At 37.9% G+C, this 26,586-nt stretch overlaps 1 protein-coding gene across 2 annotated transcripts in view; it reads left to right on the forward strand.

The window, feature by feature from the left end:
* Window positions 1-26,586, forward strand: part of LOC121315187 (protein FAM135B-like) — a 110,607-nt gene that overhangs the window by 55,558 nt on the left and 28,463 nt on the right. The window contains exons 4-9 of one of the 2 annotated variants that reach the window (XM_041249236.1): window positions 2,812-2,966; window positions 9,254-9,324; window positions 9,770-9,943; window positions 11,010-11,136; window positions 23,895-24,048; window positions 24,481-24,530. In XM_041249236.1, the coding sequence (XP_041105170.1) occupies window positions 2,812-2,966; window positions 9,254-9,324; window positions 9,770-9,943; window positions 11,010-11,136; window positions 23,895-24,048; window positions 24,481-24,530 (731 nt within the window). The remainder of the gene's footprint in view (window positions 1-2,811; window positions 2,967-9,253; window positions 9,325-9,769; window positions 9,944-11,009; window positions 11,137-23,894; window positions 24,049-24,480; window positions 24,531-26,586) is intronic. The other variant, XM_041249237.1, reaches the window with a different exon arrangement.

Consider the following 26,586-nt stretch of genomic DNA (forward strand, 5'->3'; position numbering starts at 1 on the left):
ATTATGATTTTAATACAGCAAAATATGTTTTAATTATCACGGCTCGTTGAGCCCAAATTTCAGCATGCTGTACATTCCTGTTTATACATAATACATATACATATCATTTGTAGTACCAAAAATTTGTCTATAATATATATATATATATATATTATATACTATATATATATATATATATATATATATATATATATATATATATATATATATATATAAAACAAAACAACAGCCAGTATGAGGTAAAGGTCATCTGGTGAAGTATCAAATACACAAACACATTGAAAACTTTGTAAATTTGGATGTGGATGCTTTATGCAAGTTAGTCTTGAGTATTAAGATTCTAAGCCCAATTGCATGAAATATGAAATATAGCATAAAATATAGGATATTTACTAACTGACCATTATTACATACAAGCACAAGTATCACCAAATGGCGTTGGTTCTAGTGGCATATCTGCACAATGCTGTACAGCACCTATCATTCCAACATGCAGCTTATTAAAGGGAAGAGCTAAACAAACAAACAATAACATGTACAGCATGTTATAATATGGCTTTTTTTAATTGATAGATTTATTGACATGTGTATGTTAACAGTTAAATATTCCTTGCTCGGCTTTGTTTTAAATGTAGTGCTGGCTGCTAGAGAATGCTTTTCACGTTTTGTCATCAGACATTGCTGAGGTCAGTAATCACAGCGAAACCAGCTCGCTATGAGACTTTCGGAAAGTAAATGCTCTCTATAGCACGGCAATGCTTGGTGCTGATAGGCTGAAACAATAACCACCCATCCTCACATTGCTAATTGGTTGAAACACTAAATCCCAGCCCTCACACAGTCGATTCATGGCAGTATTACAGACAGTGCAGATCAACCACACACTGCTCGTACGTTAGCAAGCGTACAGTGGTGTTCCGCTGTGCCGACAGCAATGCCACTTCCTGCATGCTTAGGCATCAAAATAAATAAATACATAAATAAAAATGGATGCACCAAGTATGTGAAATTTACCTGCCCCAGACCAATGGAGTCGATGATATATTGACATCTACGAGATTTCAATATCGTGAGCTACACTGGTAAATATCGGGTTGCCCTTTATCAATCAGCATTTAATTCTACATTTTTTAGTCATTCAGGGATGTAACATGCTTAACGTACCTGGTAAATACACACGGTTCAGTGTGAAAGCTGAACTTTAATATCAGCAAAGAACAACTAAGTTACACGTTTTTTAATGGAAAAAATTGTAGCCAACGTTTTCACTAAAGTTAAATCAGGCTTGTGTGATTTTGAAATGCCACATTTTATATATTTACTGCTGCTTAATCTGAGTTAAAAACAAAAGATGTTAGTGGGAATTGAACTTGACCTTGTTCATGACCCCGCTGCAACATTACCTCAATTTTTAGTTCTAAAACCCAACATTATTACATTTTTAATAACGGTCTGATACAGTTTGCATTGAATCGTCTGAGCATTTAACAATAAACAGCAAAGTGGTTGAGAGACATTTCTTTCAATACAGCTTACGCTATACAACGCTTTGCTGTCGAGATGGAGAATGAAGAAATGAAAGTTCTGCCTCTAGATACACGAGCTGGAGGGGAAGGGGCGGATGGTGCTCTGTTCAAATATCACTTCTCTTATACTGTCTTGTGCACGAGGTATTAAGTACATATTTTACTGAAGCATTACAACCTCTATAGGTACCGCCCCAGTGCTTTGGATACTATACCCTGCTCTGTACACGGCAGTGGCGGCGCAGTGGTAGTGGATTTAAATACAACTTTTGCATTGTACAAATCAAAAGGTCAAATTTTGCATGTGAGTGACATCTAGTGTGTGATTTATAGTATTTACACATTGTCAAAAGGTTTCTGTTAACAGAAAAAAAAAAAAAAAACTATACAGTCTGTGAATATAATTGGATGAACCTTTGAAGGTTTAAAACTACCTTTGAATTCCTGGCTAGTGAACAAACCTTTAAACCTTCTAACACAGCCCTATTATAGATATTAACCATTATACCGCTACTGTGAAATTTAGAACATCAGCATACCATTACTTTACTCTAGTCAAAATATTCAGACCTCACAAACAGTCTTGCCTGTGGTGACAATGACAGTGTGTTGAAATTACATGTTTTCTCCACTGACGATACTTATTACTGTATGGCTTCCCTTTTCTTTCTACTTGTCTATTAAGCTGGTCCCATAATGTAATGTGCAATCCGTTGCTAAGGGAATCCTGGATGCTCTGTATTGATCTGCCCCTTCCACATAGGATTACAGATAGTAAAGTGAATAACTAATAGTACAGATTATGTACAGATAATTATTTCACTTATGATCCATAAACCCCTTTAACCACTCTATTGTGAGTCAAGGCTGTCTTTGATTTCCTCCAGATCCTATTTGAACAAACTCAGCGTCTGCCTTGATGATGCAGGCTCAATAAACTATAAGAGCATCATCTACGAATGCCTGCAACCTTGTAACTGGTCTGAATCGCTGCAAAGATACTCTAACACAGATACTTTGGTTAGCTATCCTAGAACAAATAAAACAAAATAATGTTTTAAAAGATGCAGATGCTTATAAATAAAATAGATGAATAGTTGATTTTATACTTTAATCTACTATATTATAAATATACTGCATGCTGTATCAATCTAAAATTCTTGATCTGACCATTCAGTCCTTGACCCCTCAAGCAGAGACTGCCATTGTGCCACATTGTTTGGTGGAGTGTTTTGTCAGTGCTCAGTGGAAACTTTTATTTTGTTTCTGTTTGTTTCTTTTGCAGAGGAATCTGCAGGGGACTCCAGCTCCACTGCTGCTGCCTGTGTTCATGACAATACAGTGTTCAGCAGGGTATTCCAGATCCTGTACAGGAATGAAGAGATCGTCGTCAATGATCCCTTGAACTTCAGGGTTCACCTGCTCCTGGATGGAGAAAAGGTAAGAAATACATTACCTGCTATAGCTTTCCCTGGCAGGAGATGCACATTAGCATATTCAGTTTGCAATTTTATAAGATATGCAAATAGGGATGCAAGTTGGTTATGATCGGTTTGTTTTTTTATTAACTCTTTCAGCTGTTTTTGACGTTGAATTGTTTTTTAGTAAAACCAAAAGGAAATTTTAAATCTGAAAAACTAACCGGCAGTCAAAGAAATGGGACATACCTTTATTATACACATGTTTTTTTTTTTTTCTATCTGTGACAAATGTGCTAAACACAGTGTTATTGCATCACTAGAAATAATACAATTTTCTATTAATTGACATTCAATTATTTTAATTGTAACCTCATTGTCGCCACTGTCGCTTGTAAGTGACAAACCACGTCAGCTCATGTGATTGATATAGACTCTGGATAAGGCCCTTGCATTTGAATTCAATCAATATGCGATAGAAAGCAACAACAAAGTAATCAGACAAATGAAATGAACTTCAGTACATGCCTTTTCTATTAGTACTTTTGCAGATTGCATATGGTTGTTTTAGTCAGTTTAGCATTGTATTTATTACACAGAATAATGTAAGAGACGCAGCAGACCCAAAAACTTCCAACTTCAGCTTTTCGCTTCTTAGGGTGCATTGTTTTTAGCACACTGTTTTAAGTGATGTAGGCTGATTAGCCCCACAGTGAGGGTGCGCAGGCTAAGTGTGTGCGCATGCCTGCAGTGCCTGCCATCAGCAAACTGAACTGAGGGTTGTCACAGTCAATCAGGTAAGTCTTGTGATAACATTTGATTTATGTTACCATATTAATATGAACCGTCTACATGCAGCAAAGTGTTTGATGAGCTCACGTAAATGTCTACTGGTCTAGTGCTGAAACTGTAAATGCTTTTGCACAAAAACAAAAAAAAAAAAAGGTTTTGGTTTTGGTTAGTTGTTCTATTTTCATTGGTTTGGTTTGGAATTTTATGCAAATGACAGTTTTGGTTTGGTTTTGGTTTGAGAAACTCAGGACTGTTGTATAATCTCTTTGTGAACTGGGGCTATTCCAGCAAAGATGCAAGTTGGTGCATGGGACTTCTATTAGTGTTTATGACTGGTTTGTTTTGTGTGGGTCAGGTCAAATCCCTTAAGTACAAGCAGTTATTTATCTGAATGATGGATCAGTATTTATTTATTTTTTTCCAATGCTCAGGTTTTCCTTGAAAGTGGCAGTGTTTATTTATACAACTTCTAGATTGATCGATTATGTTAAAAGAACTTCTATGGGCATGACTCCAAAATGCAGTCAAAGTGTCTTACTTATCCAAACCATACAGTACATGAATTGATTAACCTTGACAGGGAGGAGCTTCCCTACAACACTGATGAGTCTGGACTTTCCAAGAGAGATCTGGCAGCCCAAATGAAATGAATTCAATTGCTCAATGTTTTCTTTTTAATCAAAGTAATAAGCCCTAGCAATAAATAATTGAAACAGCACAGTGATATTCAGATACATATATGACTACATTTTTGTAAAACAATATATATATTTAAAGAATATACATTTTTAAATAAATACATAAATGACAGCTAATTATTCCACGTTATTACCTTTCAAATGAGCCGCTGACGATCACTCTAGGACTTATAGAACCGGAGAAATGATGTTTGAAGTGGAGCGTGTCAGTGAAACTGCAGTGTGCAGAGCTGAAATGATGTTTGAAGTGGCGAGTGTCAGTGAAACTGCAGTGAGCAGAGCTGAAATGATGTTTGAAGTGGCGAGTGTCAGTGAAACTGCAGTGTGCAGAGCTGAAATGATGTTTGAAGTGGTTAGTGTCAGTGAAACTGCAGTGAGCAGAGCTGAAATGATGTTTGAAGTGGCGAGTGTCAGTGAAACTGCAGTGAGCAGAGCTGAAATGATGTTTGAAGTGGCGAGTGTCAGTGAAACTGCAGTGAGCAGAGCTGAAATGATGTTTGAAGTGGCGAGTGTCAGTGAATCTGCAGTGAGCAGAGCTGAAATGATGTTTGAAGTGGCGAGTGTCAGTGAATCTGCAGTGAGCAGAGCCGAAATGATGTTTGAAGTGGCGAGTGTTAGTGAATCTGCAGTGAGCAGAGCCGAAATGATGTTTGAAGTGGCGAGTGTTAGTGAAACTGCAGTGTGCAGAGCTGAAATGATGTTTGAAGTGGCGAGTGTCAGTGAATCTGCAGTGTGCAGAGCTGAAATGATGTTTGAAGTGGCGAGTGTCAATGAATCTGCAGTGAGCAGAGCTGAAATGATGTTTGAAGTGGCGAGTGTCAGTGAATCTGCAGTGAGCAGAGCTGAGATGATGTTTGAAGTGGTGTCAGTGAAACTGCAGTGAGCAGAGCTGAAATGATGTTTGAAGTGGAGAGTGTCAGTGAATCTGCAGTGAGCAGAGCTGAAATGATGTTTGAAGTGGTGAGTGAGTGAATCTGCAGTGAGCAGAGCTGAAATGATGTTTGAAGTGGCGAGTGTCAGTGAATCTGCAGTGAGCAGAGCTGAAATGATGTTTGAAGTGGCGAGTGTCAGTGAATCTGCAGTGAGCAGAGCTGAAATGATGTTTGAAGTGGAGACTGTCAGTGAATCTGCAGTGAGCAGAGCTGAAATGATGTTTGAAGTGGAGAGTGTCAGTGAAACTGCAGTGAGCAGAGCTGAAATGATGTTTGAAGTGGCGAGTGTCAGTGAATCTGCAGTGAGCAGAGCTGAAATGATGTTTGAAGTGGCGAGTGTCAGTGAATCTGCAGTGAGCAGAGCTGAAATGATGTTTGAAGTGGCGAGTGTCAGTGAATCTGCAGTGAGCAGAGCTGAAATGATGTTTGAAGTGGCGAGTGTCAGTGAATCTGCAGTGAGCAGAGCTGAAATGATGTTTGAAGTGGCGAGTGTCAGTGAAACTGCAGTGAGCAGAGCTGAAATGATGTTTGAAGTGGAGAGTGTCAGTGAAACTGCAGTAAGCAGAGATGAAATGATGTTTGAAGTGGCGAGTGTCAGTGAATCTGCAGTGAGCAGAGCTGAAATGATGTTTGAAGTGGCGAGTGTCAGTGAATCTGCAGTGAGCAGAGCTGAAATGATGTTTGAAGTGGAGAGTGTCAGTGAAACTGCAGTGAGCAGAGCTGAAATGATGTTTGAAGTGGAGAGTGTCAGTGAATCTGCAGTGAGCAGAGCTGAAATGATGTTTGAAGTGGCGAGTGTCAGTGAATCTGCAGTGAGCAGAGCTGAAATGATGTTTGAAGTGGCGAGTGTCAGTGAATCTGCAGTGAGCAGAGCTGAAATGATGTTTGAAGTGGCGAGTGTCAGTGAATCTGCAGTGAGCAGAGCTGAAATGATGTTTGAAGTGGAGACTGTCAGTGAATCTGTAGTGAGCAGAGCTGAAATGATGTTTGAAGTGGAGAGTGTCAGTGAAACTGCAGTGAGCAGAGCTGAAATGATGTTTGAAGTGGAGAGTGTCAGTGAATCTGCAGTAAGCAGAGCTGAAATGATGTTTGAAGTGGCGAGTGTCAGTGAATTTGCAGTGAGCAGAGCTGAAATGATGTTTGAAGTGGTGAGTGTCAGTTAAACTGCAGTGAGCAGAGCTGAAATGATGTTTGAAGTCGCGAGTGTCAGTGAGTCGAAATGGTGGCGTCCATGTATGGTGCGCCAAGTGTAATAATAAAGCACTCAAAAGTTCTGATTTAGCTTAATACATAAATGTTAACAAGCACATTCTTAAAAGTTTTGAAATGTGTACTTTTTATGGCACTGTAATATGCAGAGGAGGCAGGGAAGCGGAGACATTGGCTCTCAAAGTGTAAGGGTAGCTCTGCAGCATAAAATGCCAAATCAAACGCTTCAATGGGCTCATCTAGCTTCAGATTTAGCTGGCAAAATAAGTTTTTGTTTTGCGAAAACCCAGATTTATTTATTTATATTTAATTGCTGAAAGATAATGTTTTTCAGATTTATCTGTGTGGTTAAATCAATGGCATATAAAATGTTTGCGCACCACTGCACAACACTACTAACTACTAGAAAAAAATTCTAAGATGGCCTCAAGGCAGCCATATTAGATAAGAAGCAAAAATATAGATCCCCAACATATTCCCTATGGATAAGACCCATATTTTACTGTGATTCCCCAACATATTCCCTATGGATAAGACCCATATTTTACTGTGATTCGCCAACATATTCCGTATGGATGAGACCCATATTTTACTGTGATTCCCCAACATATTCCCAATGGATAAGACCCATATTTTACTGTGATTCCCCAACATATTCCCTATGGATAAGACCCATATTTTACTGTGATTCCCCAACATATTCCCTATGGATAAGACCCATATTTTACTGTGATTCCCCAACATATTCCCTATGGATAAGACCCATATTTTACTGTGATTCCGCTACATATTCCATATGGATAAGACCCATATTTTACTGTGATTCTGACTTTTCCGTCTTTTATTTGTCAGTTTCCCGTACCTATCCTTAAGGTTATTACGGGCAACTGAAACATATCCTTTATATAGGTGTGTTGATTCATGATTAAAATAGGTTCTGTACAAAGAAAAAAGCAGAATTGATTCAAATCTTTAAATTGGACCGAAGATAGAGAAAAAATCCCACCTTTGTTCGCATTTAACCAAGTTGCTAAATCTAAAAATAAAAATCCCCAGAATTTCTTATTTGTTTGAATCTTGTGAACCTGTAACTGTTGTCTTCAAAATAGTTACAATATGTACATTTTTAGTATTGTATTATGTAATCTTACCACTTCATCTGCGTACAAGTGGCATCTTATTATAGTAATTTATTAGAACTACATACTTACATCTGGGACCAGCAGTAGCAGATGGATGGAAGCACAGAGCATCACAGAGGACTAGGAGATCCATAGCATAGAAACATAGGAACAATCTGTAACAAAAAGCAGCAGTGTGTGCAGTGGACATTTATATGAATGAATGAATAAACATTGGACACTTGACCTTTTCAAATCATTCTTATTCACATGCACAAGTCAGTCACAGGGTTAGCACTGCTCAGAATCAAATGCTGGTTGACCACTTGCATTAGTGTGGACAGCATTTGCTGTTGAACCAACATTTACTTCTGTAAATATCCTGTGTGTTGGGGTAAAGTCCTCTAACCTCTACTAGTGACCACCAGAAAATAAATGAACGATGGACTGATATTAAAGCCAATATAGCGGCGGTCAGTTTTTCCTACCAAATATTATTAGATTTAAAAACTTCAGCATCTATTATGTCAACTTATTTTGTAATCACATTACATAAGTAATAAGCTGAGCTTTGCTCATCTGCGTCGGAATCACTAATCTGTATGCAGTTTGTGGGAATTACCCACACTCATCACTATTAATTCCATTTATATTTTCTTGATACTGAAGCATACATGTCTGACAGATATGGCTGATACTGGAACATTCCATCAATTATATATATATATATATATATATATATATATATATATATATATATATATATATATATATATATATACACCTCAGATTTGTATTAAGTACCTCGTAGACTTTAAAACTCACAGAAATATATGCTTGCTGTAAATCCCTTACCAAGCAAGTTGTACAAAGGTTTGTGGTGCTGTACGTACTTCAGAGGCATAATATCCCTATAGAGTTATTGGAAATCTGTGATATTCAAATGCAACTGAGGGTAATTAAATTTAAAGCTGCAGATTGATACAGTATGCTCAGACTGGGTTGTTGCAGGCCAGGGACAATGTCATACTGCAAGGATTCAAGGCTAGACCTTGATCACCAACGCAAAGGAGACTAAGCATTTATGCCCCTGACAATGCATAACCGTGTGTTTCATTTCATCCCTCTACAGGTATATTAGGGAATGGTAATCCAAAACATATGTTAATCAGAGCTCTCTGTTTCTGATTTGTCCGTACATTAAAATCCTCTCAGAAAAAAATAGTATCTTGATTTCGGTCATTAAGTTTCCTTTGCATGAAACTCTTGCTGGTAAAGAAAGCTGTATACATCATTCTTTAAATAGCTGGTAAGTTAAAAATATTTGTGAATAGGACCTATGTTTTGGGTTTTTTTTTGTAGAATGAACAGATGGTATGCAAAATGAATATACTTACTGTTTTAGTTTTATAATTTTGTTGGTTTATTTTGTTCATTAATAAGGATGTGTTTTTTTTTCCTACATTTAATACATTGTGTTTTTCATGTATGTGGTAATTGTCCTTGGGAGATGCTAACGTGATAGAAGAGCAGTCACCTCTTCTATTCTGTTTGCAGGTGGAAGAAGCCCTGAGTGAAGTGGATTTTCAGCTCAAGCTGGACCTGCATTTCACTGACACTGAGCAACAGTGAGTATTATTATTTTTAAAACAAACAAACCTTTAAGATGGATATTCAGAAAGTGATTTTTTTTCAGATGGGTGTTCAGACTTGACCCCAGCTAGCATCCACACACACTTAGTTGTTGTACAGGTTTATGATTTCTAGGTACATGTTAACATTTATTTAAAAATATACCTTCATAGGCTAAATGACAGATGTTTTCCGTTTTTGATTTTTCATGTGTTGAAGCATCTTTATAAATTGGTCAAATCAAATAACAGCACAGATGGGCAACACGACACTCGTTGCTCTTTGAAATTGCAACAGTAATGTAACCACTTCAGGTGTGATTCGTACAGATTTGCTTTGAGAAACACTTTTTAACAACTAAAAGCGTTATTTTAAAACTTAAAATATGCAAGGCGTAAATTCTGAACATGTTTTCCAGAGTTCTCTAATTTATTTTTTCAGGCTGAGCGACATTGCTACAGTTCCCATGATAAGCACTCGGACTCTTGGCCTTCACTTCCACCCACGACGAGGCCTGCACCACCATGTTCCTGTCATGTTTGACTACTTCCACCTCTCAGTCATATCCATCACTGTACATGCTTCGCTGGTTGCCTTACACCAACCATTAATAAGGTAGTGCACAAGAGAAGAAGAAACACAGTCCTTGTAGTAACGTTACAGTCCTCAAATAAAGTAAACAGAGCAGCTTGTGTGTAACATTACAAAGAAAACCCACTCTGTAGTAAAAGTTAGCAAACGCTTAAAGTAAAACAGCCTGCTTGGTTTTTTCTGAAGATACATTTGAATTGCCCGAACACAGCACTTGTGTACAGACACACCTGCCAGTCAAGCACTTACTGTACTGTTAGCTCTAACCAGAATCTGTGACGTATTGTACTGTTAGCCCTAATCGAAATCTGTAAGCATCTGAGGGTGGTGCAAAGTGTGTGCTGCATAGTTAATGTGTTTGTACAGGATAAGAAAACACAATATAACTCATACAGAATAAGAAAACATGATTTAAAAAAAAATTACTGCTATTGGTTACAGTGCAATAAGAGTGTTTGTATGCTTTTAATAGGATTGTTAAAACACTAGTAAGGGAAAATACACGGTCCTAGGAAGTATTACAATTAATTTCGGGATAGGAGAGGTTAAAATCTCTGAGTGCAGTAAATTTTTTTGCCACCTTGCAAATGCAAGAGCGCTTTGTTCTGCTGCTAACATTGCAGAATTCCCTTGCCCTTTATCTACACAAAATTGATTTTAAAATGCGGATGGAGTGAATTAAGAGATTGTTGTGTAAAATACTACTGTAATTGGATCCTGCGGTCAATAAAGGTTTGCTCTAATGTATCAAATGTTTAACCAAAGCAGAGGGCTAAAAGCCAGCTTCACCGATACATTCTGGGCTGGATTGACTAAAGGTGGAAAAGTCCAATACATTACAAATGCAAAGTAAACTGTTATGACAAATTTGATTGTTTACGCTATATATATATATTATATAATATAATAATATATATATTATGGAGTGTTAGTTACCTGTATTTATATATGTCAAAATATATATATATATTATATAGATGTACAATACAATATACAAAGGGTACACCTCGTAATAATCTACAGTATGATGCATTACAATGTTGTTATTGCTTGAAGAGAATCATTGTTGCCTCTCTATCTCTTCCCACAGTTTCACTCGTTCAGGAAAGGGCTCAATGTTGGGGAAAGGTTATGTAGAAAATGGAGCAGATCAGACCACCATGTCTTTAGAGAACCTTATGTTTGGGGCCGGATACTGCAAACCTGTTATAACAGAGGTAAGCCTTAGGATACGCGGAGGCCTGTCATTGATGGCACACATTTAACTGCCTCTATGAATTACTTTGAAAAGATGACAGATGTCACATTTTGTAAACTGTGCTGTTATTAGTTGGTGTGCATCCTTCTTCCTTTTTAAACCCCTCAAGACATTTTTAACTCAGGTAGGAGGGAGGTCAAAATCAGGCACCTTAACTGCTTCAGCATGATAGCAGACCTAGTAGCAAACCTGGGCGACAACTATAGAATACTACTTTCAAAAATAATAAATGACATAGCCCACTGAAAATAACACACTGGTACCAAAACAGCCTTGGTATGTGATTTCGGAAAGATAATAAATTATCAAAATTACCAAAGTTCTTTATTTAACCAGGCTAGAACTTCTGAGATATACGTCTCATGTTGAAGGGGGTCCTGGCTGGATAAATAGGCAAGAAATAACATTTAAAAATGAATGGCAAAAGTAGACAAATCAGATAAACAGGACAAAAACGCTTAAATCAATCATAGAAACAGTAGTACATGTAAAAGCATTAAAAGAAAAAATAAACTGTTCTAATGCACATGGTCCTGGTGATAGTCAGTATTTATAGGATTTGCAACCCAGGTCAGATTGAAAATACATGTTTATGAGTGATTTAAAAACATATTGTGAAGATGGCAATGAGTTCCTAAGGTGAGATGCTTGATATACAAAGGCACATTAACCCATATTAGATCTCAATGTATGGATTGTAAAAGTAGGCACGTCATTTTATCTTCATGCACAGGTAGAGTTACATGCCACTAACAGATGATCTACACTGGGGGTTATTAAACACTTTTTTTTAATATTATTATTATTAGGGTTTAACATATAAAATTAAAATAAACTATAGACTAATTGTTTAACTGATTGTCAGGCTATTCTTATTCTGGTACAGTGCCTTTGTGAATACTGTAGTGGGTGGTGATACTGTGTCCTAGAAATGTGCAGCAATTAAAATGACAAATTAAATATAATGGGAAGGTCCGTTACACTTTGAAGTTTGCTTGTGCATACTTCGATCTGGGGCAGTGCATTAATATCATCGTTTTTGGTCGACACACTCACTGAAACATGGTTTAGTTTATCGACCGTTCCTTCCTGTGCCCCACTAGGATTTCTGCAGGATAACTACAGCACGCTGTGGCTGTGGCTTTCTGTTGGTTACCCTTGCAAGGTTAGGCCTGTATACTGTAAGTAGAGTAATATTACCTCTATCGGCTCCACTGATTACATTGACTATTTTAATGATTTAAACAGATCTGCCCCAGGTTTTGTAAACCTGATTTTACGTGAACCTCATTTGAACGTATTTGTTTTATGTGTACTGTAGTTAATAAGTGGGTCATTGATCACTAATGGGGGAGTGGCACCAGCGGGATTAAAACAGTTAAAGTCTGTAAAACCTAAAAAATACAAATGTAGTTTACTCTAAAGATGGAAATCCAAGATATTAAAGTCATGTTAGGAAGTTTTGTGTTAACCTGACATTGTTTTTGCACACAACTGCATGAGCAGTCAAACAAGTGTGACTTTTCAAAGGGCCCGGATCACATCCAGTGAAGCAGCCTGTTAACGGTTCCCATGAGCCTAGGCGTGCGGATATTTCATGAGCCTAATCACCACCTAGGCGTGCGGATATATAATGAGCCTAATCACTACCTAGGCGTGCGGATATTTCATGAGCCTAATCACTACCTAGGCGTGCGGATATTTCATGAGCCTAATCACTACCTAGGCGTGCGGATATTTCATGAGCCTAATCACTACCTAGGCGTGCGGATATTTCATGAGCCTAATCACTACCTAGGCGTGCGGATATTTCATGAGTCTAATCACTACCTAGGCGTGCGGATATTTCATGAGCCTAATCACTACCTAGGCGTGCGGATATTTCATGAGCCTAATCACCACCTAGGCGTGCGGATATTTCATGAGCCTAATCACCACCTAGGCGTGCGGATATTTCATGAGCCTAATCACTACCTAGGCGTGCGGATATTTCTAATCACTACCTAGGCGTGCGGATATTTCATGAGCCTAATCACTACCTAGGCGTGCGGATATTTCATGAGCCTAATCACTACCTAGGCGTGCGGATATTTCATGAGCCTAATCACTACCTAGGCGTGCGGATATTTCATGAGCCTAATCACTACCTAGGCGTGCGGATATTTCATGAACCTAATCACCACCTAGGCGTGCGGATATTTCAGGGGAACCACGCAGCCCATCGTGGTTGTTACCTTAAATATATATAAATGACATTTTCATAAGCTGGGTTCTCAGAATGCAATTATCTCAGTATTTAGATCTGCTTCTGCTTAGAACATTTGCATAGATCCCATACTCATTAAAACTGTTTGTCAAAAAGAAATTCTCAGATCGTTATATTAATTCTCGTGGCCTGCCAACTTGATGGGAGATGAGCATGATTTATTAAAGCAACAGTTCTTAGCTTTGTCATAAGAAGTTACAGAAGAGGATGGAAGCTGAATATTAATATGTCATTTCTCTGATCCTGGTCTGTGTCAGCAGATGAAAAACAATCATTGTCCAATGAGCTATGGGCAATCATATTTTGATGTACCCAGATAACATATGAGACAAATACAGCTAAAGTAAGCCTAACTACTCACCCTCTTTCTCTCTCTTTGGGAAGAAGATTAGATGCCGACACCTGTGGCTTGCAGCATTTTAATATCTGAATTAATTAAATGCCATCAGAGTTCTATGCAGGGATGAAATTTAAATTATTCTGACTAGAGACACTAAAAGCAATGACTAATATGTTCAGGGTATTGTATGTGTATTTAAAACAATGTTTAGTGTGATGTTAAATGTTTAGACACACCAGCACAGAATCCATCATTGTCAAGGTAGAAGCAAATAAAAATGCAGATGGCCATGCTGTTTGTAAGAAAAAATATATGGCAGCAGCTATGTGAAGCGGATTCAGTGCATCTTAGATATGGACTGTAAAATATGCCAGTCTTCCATTTCACCTCTTCTTGTCCACCCAAAACTGTGCGATAGGATAGTTGCAAAGTTAAACTTCATTAGTATAGTTGCAAAGTTAAACTGTGTGTTAGTATAGTTGCAAAGTTAAACTGTGTTAGTATAGTGGCAAAGTTAAACTGTGTGTTAATATAGTTGCAAAGTTAAACTGTGTGTTAATATAGTTGCAAAGTTAAACTGTGTGTTAGTATAGTTGCAAAGTTAAACTGTGTGTTAGTATAGTTGCAAAGTTAAACTGTGTGTTAGTATAGTTGCAAAGTTAAACTGTGTGTTAGTATAGTTGCAAAGTTAAACTGTGTGTTAGTATAGTTGCAAAGTTAAACTGTGCGATAGGATAGTTGCAAAGTTAAACTTCATTAGTATAGTTGCAAAGTTAAACTGTGTGTTAGTATAGTTGCAAAGTTAAACTGTGTGTTAGTATAGTTGCAAAGTTAAACTATCATTAGTATAGTTACAAAGTTGAACTGTGTGTTAGTATAGTTGCAAAGTTAAACTATCATGTGAGGGTTAGCAGAGGTTGAAAACAATTTAGCAGTGTGATATTTATTCTTTATTTAGTAAATCAGGACTGACAGACATTTGCCAGGGTTGCACAGACAGTGCTGCATCAATGTGCAGAGTATTCCAGAACCCACGTGAATCATTGTTAATACATTTTAATGTTTGATATTTTATAATGTAATATTAAAAAAGAAAAAAAATAACCAAAAGGTTTTCTTTTTTAATACTGTGTTTTAACAGGGTTTTTCATGTGCTCCCTATTACCTTTATGGGAGGGTGTGTGCTTAAATAATGTTAATTCAGCTATAATGTTAATTTAGCTATAAACGCTAATGAGAGTGTTCTTGTCCCTTCTTCCGGGTTTTTATACCAGCCACCCGTGGGGGGGGGATCTCATAATTGGTCTGTTTAACTGTGGGGGCCGCTTTTGATCACAGTCATGTGTCTGGGTTTGCCTTGCTCTACATGCAGGTAACATTTGCTCAACAACTGTCATGCTGCTTCCTCTGTTTATTCATTTCTTTTTTTACGTGGAACTGCCACGCTAATGCTGCTTTGCAGTTTAACCATTTCACAGCTTAATATGTGACGGAGCCAGGTTTTAGTGCTAAGCAAGCAGAAAGCAGCTCTGTGTCGTGTAGAAACTGCATGTGTGATTGAGTCTTGTATATTACATACCGTTTTTAAATTAAACAGACACATAATGGGTGGCTGCAATGTATAACTGATCATTATTTCAAATGCTTATATCTTCTAAAAGTAGCCAAACAAAAAGTGTCCTAGTATTATTTTATCAAAGGGCATCATTCCTGTTCTTGAGAATGATTTACATGATTTTTTTCTTATTACTTTCTTATTATTTTATTTTTATTTTAACCAAGGGTAGTTTGAAGCATTTTGGTTTTGTCATAGTATAACCGCTACATTTTCTTTTTTATTGTTGACTGACGTGTGATTGCCAGTTTCTTTACTTTAATCAACTGCATTAATATGCCAAAGCATTTTGAATTATCAGAGTACAAAAAACGGTTAGAAACAGGTGAAGCATTGTATTGTGTGTTCCAGTTGCAGTATGACCCCAGCTGACTCTTTAGCTAGTCGACTAGGTACAGGGTGAGTTTGCTGGGAGTTTTATAAACAGCCAGTCAATAGTGTTGTTAACAACATATATACACGTGTAAAGGGTTAAATAGTCCTGCAAGATGTTAAGGAACAGAATCTGGTCTGGGTATACAAGGATCCAGTACCCAGAAACCAGATCATTATAGTGGAGGCTAGAGGCAGCAAATAAACAATATGTGATGCCTCTCTAAAAGAAAGGCTGTTGATACTTACTGAGTTCTCAGTTTTCTATTATACCCTGTCAATACCAATTAAATCTGCACATTTACAAGAGGTTCATCCATCAGACAGTGTAATCAGAAGCACAGAAACTTTGTGAAACTGTCAAGAAAAGATTCAAAGATAGCCCCCCCCCCCCCCCCCCCCCCCTAATTATAATTAAAGGAAGAGCTATACTACAAAGAGTTAGACTGTAAACCAAAGCCAACAGTGTTATTTTAGAAACAGAATTACTGATATGACTATAGTATACATCAAAAAAAGCGGATTTCTAGTGGCATGAATTGGGTACAGCTAATAAAATCACTGCTGGTTGGGTACAGCTAATAAAATCACAGCCATTTGAAGAATAGCGATGCCTATATGAAAACAGATAATGTCAGACACTGCCAGCTGAACGATCAAAGGGGATCAGTATGGAGCCACATTCAAATGACTGGCTTCTGTCTTTTCTGCATCCCGCTGAATCTGTCTGCTGCAGAAGGAAGACACTGCTGATATTGCGTCAGTATCTCATCAGGTATTCTGCTGCCAGCCATTAGAGGATGTAGTTGAAGCAGCAGAGAAAATGGCATGCATATACTGTGGAACTGTTGTGAGAGTTGAATGTTGGCTTTCTTTTAGGGTGGTTCTGTTAAAGGCAATTTTGAATATAGGGCCAACAGCTGGAATACTTTTTTTTTTAATTTTATTGATTTTATTTATTTAATACTGTACACATACACACCAGGAAAACCTCATTAAGCTGGCATAGCCAGCTTGTTTTCAAGAGTGACGCAGGAAACAAAGTAGACAGATACAGTCATTGATTAGGTATACTTTGAACAAGAAAGTAATTATGAATGAAATATTTAAATGTGCCCAGTGAAGCTGCATTTCCAATGTCGAGCGGTGTCTGATTTCAGAATTCGGGAGCTCTGTGGAGAAAAGATGGCTGGCCTATCTTTGTTCTCATTAGAGGAGTTTTCAGTTTGCATTCGCTGCTCCTTCCAATGTGACGCTCATTAGCTTCATCTGATAACATGTACTGTAAGTATCTTGGACCAACACCATGTCTACATTTGTAAAGCAGAGAGGCAAAATGAAAAACAAAACTATCTTCTAAACTGCAGTGGTAACAATAACAATTCACATTTCTACAGCACCTTTCATCACAAGGATCCCAAACAGCTTCACACACAATCAAAAACAGTGACAATTAAACCATTCTATTCAGAACAGTCCAATACATAATTCCATAAAAACAGACACTTTAAAAAGAGATTCAACTTTGGTTTTAATTGTAATTTTCCCAGCTTCCCCGATAGCAGAAGGCAGAGCATTCCATAATTTAGGAGCTTTATAAGAAAAGGCCATTCTGTCCGCATTATTAATGATTTATCTGAGGAATAATCAACCTCCCCACATGCTGTGATCTTAAAGTGCTGTTAGGAGTGTACAGGGTCAGCAATTTTTGTAAATAACTGGGTGCTAATCCATTCAGGGCCTTATGAGTTAAAAGCTAAATCTTAAAACCAGTTCTAAACTGCACAGTGCAAAGAGGCCAAGACAGGGGTAATATGTTCACTTTTTCTGGTTTTAGTCTATATCTAGCTATAGCCAATATAACATATCCATTGCTGGCAGCATGCATATACACTCATTTAATACAATTAGTATATATTCGATCTATCTGTTTAAATGAGGGAACACAATTGCATGTAACAATTTGAAAATAATGTAGATTCCATGAGCTTATATCTGCAAATTGTTTTAATGCAATGTTAAGATCTGTAGCAACTTATGAACACACCTAATGGTTCGGAAATGTATGTGTTTAAAGCAAGCATACATCTATTCTTGCTTCACACATTGTAGTGTAGGCTTCAGTGTATCTATTAAAAAATGAAAAATAAAGAACTGGTACATAAACTGGCACATGCACTAAAAGACTTGAAATACAAACCTACCACTTATTGACAGCGTACTATTTTCTAACCTTACACTGGTCACATTTTGGTACCACTTTCTGGCCCTACACCGGTAACACAAGACAAGTCATGCTGCTGCAGATGTTAATGTTAAATTGAAAGTAAAACAATTTTAGCACATTTTCTTTTACTGTATCTACTTAGTGCACAAAAGAGATCATGTTGCCTCATTAACACATTATGATACTGTACAGTACCTTACATATAATGCACACACTTTACAATTTATAAATTTACATATCCTACCTGCTACTTTAGTTTTCTTTTGGCTTGAGTCAAACTTTCTTTTTTCTGCAGAAAGCAGTTAAAGACTTCAGAATGTTGTAGTCCACAGCTTGCAATACAAACCAGTGGAGTCCAGCAGTATTTCTGCAAGCGTATTGTCCTTTCAGTCTCAGTCTGTTTAAACTCTGGGTTTATACCCTGTCTTTTAATCATTATAGTGATTCAGTAGCTACTTATATCTGTTGTTGGGTTTATTTTCATCCAGTCAGTGTAAGAGTCATTCAATGGGTCTCTTTGGATAATGCAATTCCTAGCATCACACACAATTGGTTATAATCGGGGACCTATCAGGCATATCAGAATGTACGGGATAACAGTGTCTGTATAGCAAGGGACTCCTGTACTAATAGTGCTGGGCGTGAAGATTAAGAAAACCTACATTCACTCCCCCAGTAACTCTCAGTGTTAAAAGATGTACTTGTCAACGCAGTCGCAGATCAGCTGTTCAGAAATACAAGGTTCTGTGGCTGATAAAATATGGCAAGAGATATAGCAGCTGATCAGGGTAATGCGGTCGGTACTGTAAAAGGGAGATCATATACTGCCAGAAGCGCTGGCAGGGTGAACGTCAGATTGTTAACAAAACTGCATGGTTCTTACTCTTCTAGATCATGCTCCAAGATATCTTCCCCCTCTTCATGTACAGTCCCCTGGCACTTTCTTAGAGCAACGAAAAGGGTGCACGTGTGATTTATATGATTTCCAATCAGTAAGCAGCGTATCCTGTTCAGACGAGTTCAAAATGCAATTTAATGTATGCGTTACAAATAACAAAATACTTAAATTATGTAATTGCTGGCTAAATAAGTAGACTTATTATTATTACTATTGGCTTAAATACATGTTCCTAAATGTAGAAATGATGCTAGGAAATTATACCGTTAAGACTCATCTCATTCTCCGCCTGGTCTGAAGCACTTGTTAATTATGATGCCAGTAAGGGTCAATTAACGGCACAACACAGATTTATGAATCAGACAAGTAGTATCCTGATGAGAAAATTAGCCTCTAAGGGCACGTTATTCTAACGTCGCGATGAGTGTTTTTTGACGGTAAATGGCGTTTGTGCATCACCCGATGAAATACTGTCATGTTAAACGCTATTACTGGTTTGATGAAAGACACCGTAAGTTTTATGCATACAGACCTTTAACATCTATGTGTCCCTCTTTCAGCTCATTGCACACTTCTTTAGATTCCCTCCCCTCCCCAGTTCCTAGTTTAAATGATTTCCAATATTTGTAGCTGGCCTACTGGCCCCTGACCTATTTAGGTGCAGTCCATCTTTCTTATATTATCTAGTTCTTCCACAAAAGCAGTCCCAGTTATTTATGAATCCCAACCCTTTTTACACAGACCAGCCAGCCAGCCAAGTATTTATAGTCCTAAACAGACCCATGTTAGCATACATCAGACAGTGATGAGTTGAACCAGGACAGCACACGGCAAACCTGTAAAGTCTATTCAACACAGTCTCCAAGCAATTAAAGGAAAAGCTTATTTTTTCAAACGGGTAAACAGTATTTCTCCATAGTCAATAATAGGCACCAGTACTTGTAGAACAAGAGTTTCTTTATTTGTGCTCCAAAGCAATGATGATTTCTGTACAGCAAACACATGTATGTCTCAATGGCACAAACATATCTATTGATTTTTTGTACAGTTAAACATGTGGCTTAGTAGCAAATATACAATAAAATGTTGGGTGGCCAACATGAGTCATCCTCAGAAAATGAATGAAAACCCATGTCAAGAAAGACTGACCTATTATCCTAATTGACAGAAAAAAGGACAGACTGGTTTGTGAATTGGATGTGAATCCTCAATTAATTAACTGATTAGCATACATGAAATCTATACAAGTGTATAGCATGTATTAATGTTTTTACTTACATAAAACAGGGTTTTGAGAAGTTTCACAGTTCAAAAAAAAAATACAAATGACAATGTTCTTATATCTTTTGTAGCAGCAGTGGATTCAGTAAATCATGGTTTTTACGCCGAACACAGTCTATTTAGCAACTAAAATCAAGTTATGAAGTGATGAAAAGCTTCCATCTGTGAATTTGTTCTTGAAGAAGCTGTAAACTCCACTGGTAGGATGCACCAAAACCCCTAATGCAAAGAAAAAACAGATGTGTATCTTTGCACGGTAAGGACATGAGCATGTAAGGACAAGGCAAAGGGGAAAGCCTTTCCAGCCAGAGGAGAGGAAGATAATTGCAGGCACACACTGGCATTTACTGCAAGTAGAATGCGTGAGATGTGCCATTTTTGGGAGTAAGACTTGGACGTTTTTATCTTGGTTGGAAACAAAAAAAAAAAAAACATACTGTTCATACATTTAGGAAAAGCTTTCAATCAATCAATTTATTATTATATAGCACCTTTCATGGCAATACCATCCCAAAGCACTTTACAAAACAAGTAGAAATTAAACTATAATGTCAAACATTAGGAGGCTGTGTGTTCCAGTGGTTAACGCAATGGGCTTGTAACCAGCAGGTCCCCAGTTCAAATCCCAGCTCAGCCACTGACTCGTTATTTGACCCTGAGCAAGTCACTTAACCTCCTTTGGGGTGAGACGTTGTTGTAAGTGACTGCAGCTGATGCATTGTTCAAATACCCTAATCTCATATCTTGTAAAATGCTTTGTGATGGTGGTCCACTATGAAAGGCACTATATAAAAATAAAAAGGTTATATAGATTATTATTAATTACAACCATTAAAAATACTAACAATTAAAATATAAAGTGTCTATTTTCCAGGGAAACTTCCCAGGGAGTATACCAGAATTTCTTGAAGGGATTCATAGAAACCTCCCAATTCTAAATAAATTACAAGTGTAATTACCAGTAACAAATTGGGCTGCCAAATGCTATGGGAAATGAGTAACAAAAATAGTAAGTTAACAAAATGATTGTGTTGCTAAAGCAATGTGACCGATGTTATTCTAAATGTAGTTTTATGGTTAGATTTGTGTTAAATAAGTGCATAGGGTAGGTAATCCACAGTTGACTTGTACAGGTTTCCATGGGGACAGAGTTTCTGTTGAGCGTGAGATTGATGTGGCAGTCTCTGACATCTTATGTCCCTTGAGCACTCTACCGATAACTAAGGGAATTGGAACAGCGAGACATCACAGTATAATGCCATTTCAGATGATATGCAATTACATTTTGTATATAAATAAGACATACCATAAGAAACAGACATTGGATACCAAAGATGCAGTTTTTATTGTCATCTGAACATTCTGTGGCCCTTCTTAACACTCCTGAATCCCCAGAGCTGTTTGGGTAGAGGAAGCTTTGAGCTGTCCACAGACACGTTCCAGCTCCTAAGGAAGAGGAAGCTTTGCGCCGTCCACAGACATGTTCCAGCTGCTTGGATAGAGGAAGCTTTGAGCCGTCCACAGACGTGTTCCAGCTGCTTGGGTAGAGGAAGCTTTCAGCCGTCCACAGACGTGTTCCAGCTGCTTGGGTAGAGGAAGCTTTGAGCCGTCCACAGACGTGTTCCAGCTGCTTGGATAGAGGAAGCTTTGCGCCGTCCACAGACATGTTCCAGCTGCTTGGATAGAGGAAGCTTTGAGCCGTCCACAGACGTGTTCCAGCTGCTTGGGTAGAGGAAGCTTTGAGCTGTCCACAGACGTCTTCCAGCTGCTTGGATAGAGGAAGCTTTGAGCTGTCCACAGACATGTTCCAGCTGCTTGGATAGAGGACGCTTTGAGCCGTCCACAGACGTGTTCCAGCTGCTTGGGTAGAGGAAGCTTTGAGCTGTCCACAGACGTCTTCCAGCTGCTTGGGTAGAGGAAGCTTTGAGCTGTCCACAGATATGTTCCAGCTGCTTGGATAGAGGAAGCTTTGAGCCGTCCACAGACATGTTCCAGCTGCTTGGGTAGAAGAAGCTTTGAGCCGTTCACAGACATGTTCCAGCACCTTGGGTAGAGGAAGCTTTGAGCCGTCCACAGACATGTTCCAGCTGCTTGGGTAGAGGAAGCTTTGAGCCGTCCACAGACATCTTGCAGCTGCTTGGATAGAGGAAGCTTTGAGCCGTCCGCAGACATGTTCCAGCACCTTGGGTAGAGGAAGCTTTGAGCCGTCCACAGACATGTTCCAGCTGCTTGGGTAGAGGAAGCTTTGAGCCGTCCACAGACATCTTGCAGCTGCTTGGATAGAGGAAGCTTTGAGCTGTCCACAGACATGTTCCAGCACCTTGGGTAGAGGAAGCTTTGAGCCCTCCACAGACATGTCCCAGCTGGTGGTTCAGCAGTGCACAGCTGTTCAGTTCTGCACACCCTGTGTAAAATCCAGCTGTCATCTCCAATACCAAAGACCACTTATCCTAAGACAGTATGGGCAGGATGTGGATGCATTATGTTTTCTTATAATGAATCTTCTATGTGTTTGCTGTGTGACTGCAGCGTTACCCTAATAGTGACAAATGTAATCTGTTCGACTCATATCCTCCACAGCTACTGAAGGTACTGAAGGCTCTGTTGTTGTTACGCCTCAATAAGCTTTTGTGTGGCTCATTTAAAGTTATAGAAACACATTTTTTAACAGGGAGTGGATAGATAAATTGCCCACAGGCAAGTGCTAAGGGTAGAACATGCAGGCCTAGATTGTGGTGTCTGAGATGTAAAAATACATTGGAATATAATTTTTTTAGGAGTGCTAGACATTCATAAACACACTTGTTTCCTGTTTATTCCTACAGGCTTGTTTTTCTTGTTGCCTCAACAGGAAAAGCCTGGGGTACGGGTACTGTATTAAATATCAAGCTCAAGAGCTCACTCTTTTTATTAGTACATATCCCTCAGTAACACTCTTAAACTATTTTGTATTAAGGATACAGCAAAAGACATAGGATACACTGCCACGTAGGCTGGCTATTGATTTTACAGTTGGAGACAAGCTGTGATTAGAGAGAGACTGCCACCAGTTCGGTGTTTGATCTCTGTTTAATTGTTTGACATCTCAAGTTACTATACATAGTATCTGCAGTGTGTAGGTTTCCTTTAGGATCAGACATCAATGACACATATACGTTTTTTTTTTTGTGCTGAGCAGCAGCGTTTTTTTGTTTTGTTTTGTTTTGTTAAATAACCTATTAGCAATAAAACTCAGTTTTTTTACTTTGATCAAAAACCTTTTCTCCTATGCTTCATTCAAGTCGCCCTTGGATATAGTGAATATGAGAAACAATAAAGTGGCTTGCTTGGCACAGAACGGAAGGTTTTTTTTTTTTTTAGTTCCTCTGTTCAGAACAGCCCAGTCTGCATGTTACTAATTGGGCATGTGGAGGAGGCACGGAACTCTGCCTTGTTAAGGGACTATAATTATGAACATGAAAAATGAAAAGGCTGTTAGGTTTTGCCGTCAGACTGGTCAGTTACTATTGAACACCATGTTCTGTGCAAATCCATTTTCACCTGTCCCTTCAGTGTATCTGAAGCTGTATTAATATTACATCTGTTGGTGTTTAAATGGAGATAGAAATATACAGTAATTGCAAGCAATAACTGCCTATTATAATCACCCCCTAACAAGGGCATGGCTTTATAGAAATGCAACAGAAACTCTTATTGTATTCCTAATTTGTTTTGACAGGGCAGTTTCTATGTCCCCTCTGAAAACTGCATGCAGCGTGCATACTCTTGGCATAGGAGGCTTTGCTGCCTGCTGTTGAACGCACACAGAGGGCTGAGGACCTATTACATAGGCCTGATGAAGAAGATCCCTGAGCTGCCACAAGTGGAGATTGGTAAAGACACAATTGTTGAACCAACAGCATTTTGTTAAAAAAAAAATCTTGTTTCCATTCTCACGTATGAAAGCTGCGTTGTAAGTTGCTGTTGCTATTGTAAATGGTAAGTAATGTTAGATTGCTGAAAAAAACTAAACAATTGTTCTGCTTCAGTGCATGCATAATGTGTGTGTCTCCAAGGGCCCTATTTACTCAGCCTTTACTTATGAGTTATCAACAGCTTGTTTTAAATACAGTAATGTAGTTTGATATGTATGAGACTTTCAAGACAGCTGGTCTTAAGCAACACTAGATTTTTTTTTTTTTATGAATACCATATATGATGCATAAAAAGAGAGTTTTAAAAAGAGTTTAAATTACTCAAGACTTTTTAAAGAGAGCCCTACGTAATACATGCTTGCAAATTTAAATAATATTTGTGTTTCCTAGAAGAACTTCCCATTGAGGAAACACTAGCACAGCTGTCTATTGAACTGCAGGTACGTTTTCATTGAAGTAAATACATTAATAACTATGAAGTCAAAAGGTGGAGCACAACGAACTGTTGTTAAATTCATCGATGAGTCATCCGTTCTTTACTTTTGCTAAATATAGGCTATGTATTAAATATCCTGACTGCGTTTGAAAGGCAAGAACAGCAAAAAACAAAACAAAACAAAAAGTTACAAAATTGATACTGCAGATGATGTGGGTAAAAAAAAAGAAAATAATGATGCCTATGCATCGCATGAGATATGACGTCATACATGACACCGGTAATGACATCAGCAATGACTAATCACATGACAAATGCTCCACTAAGACTGCCCAGAAGGACATTACTTGGGTGTACTTGTTGGTCTGCAGAATAGTGTGCCATCAGATGTTCTTAGGAACTCATATGACAATAACGACACAAAGAAGCACAGTTTGGTCCTCATTCTCCATGGCACTGTTCTAGAATATATATATAGCAGCATAATCGCTACAGTCCAGCACAGAGAATTTTTTTTTTCCCCAGTGTAATGTCTATCTGGGCAGTCTTGGTGGAGCATTTGTTATGTGATTAGTTATGTGAACATTCATGTTACATTTACAGAAACAAAAGACGTATTCCTGTAGACAATTACATTTCACCTCTGACCTAAGCAAACACACCTTTAGATTGTCTTTTTTTTTATTTTACATATACTAATATCCAGGTATTTGAAAAAATTAAACATGGACGGCAGTGAGTTACAGGTTCTGTGACTGTCAGCAAAGCTCTGCTAGTTTATGATGACATCACAGAAACTCTCCAAAGGTTGTTATTTTGGTAATGTCCTTCTGGGCAGTCTTGGTGGAGCATTTGTCATGTGATTAGTCATTGCTGATGTCAATACTGATTGTGTGCAACCTTAATGTCCCATTTCCTGACTTTTGTGATTTTGAACTGCAACCTTAACGTTATTTTAACAAAGTTTTTGGTTTTTATATATATATATATATATAGACACACACACACACACCGTATTACTTTAGTTTGGTGCGCATCATTTATTTTTAATTGATCAAAATGACTGCGGCCCTTTGTTAATAATACTATGCTTTCCTAACGCAGCAGTATTTTATTTCATGAGTTAAGGCAGGGTAGAAGCGGCACGTGAGAGGCTCCGCTCTGCAGCACTATACTTGTGTGTGTTTTGGGGGCTTGAATGCAGTACATTTAATGACAGTTAACAAAAGCCTATTAGGTAGGAGTTGGGAGGTCAGGGGAGTACTGTACCAGCGAATCAGGAGTGTGTATTGGTTGCTATAGGGAGGGGCAAGAAGAGGAGAGAGAGTAGTTACTCCTACACTCTCTGTGCCATCAACTCCAACTTCTTCAACAACAAAAGAATTGCTTTTTTATAAGCTATACCTTAAAAGCCAAACTAAGACAATTTTTTATTTTATATAGAATTGAAACAATAAATAACTAAAAAAAGAGTGACGAACAACATTAAAGAGACATTCTCTTTGGCTTTGAATTTAAAACTGTCACAGATAGTAAACACGTTTTATATATGTGTGTGTGTGTGTGTGTGTGTTTGTGTGTGTGTATAAATATATATATACATTAAACATTCAACAGTTTATATGGTATGCCTAAACAAGTGTATAAGTGCATTGCAGTAATTCATTTGCACAAACATTAAAAGTGACCACAATAAAGTGACTAGTCATATAGATCTGCTATGTACAAAATGGGCTAAGTTATATATAAAAAAATCAGCCCAGCTGGAATGTAAAAGTGGACAGTAACCAGATACTGTAAAATTGGGGCAAACTTGGTCTAACTTTGTATTCATGTTGCTTCTAGTTCATACCGCAATAAAAACGTGGTGGCAAGGCTTTTGTAGATATCACATCTTTATATCACTGATCCCTTTGTGCTAATTTGGCTAATGTGAAATATTTTTGGACAGATACTGTATATGCTATTTTTTTTAAGTGTTCTATGTCTGCCGCTAGACAAAAATCTCACAATTGGTTGAACTTAAAGGAATTTAATTCCCTTGAAGTTTTTTCTCAGGA

Source organism: Polyodon spathula, chromosome 4 (genome assembly GCF_017654505.1).
Source record: "Polyodon spathula isolate WHYD16114869_AA chromosome 4, ASM1765450v1, whole genome shotgun sequence".
Classification (NCBI taxonomy): domain Eukaryota; kingdom Metazoa; phylum Chordata; class Actinopteri; order Acipenseriformes; family Polyodontidae; genus Polyodon; species Polyodon spathula.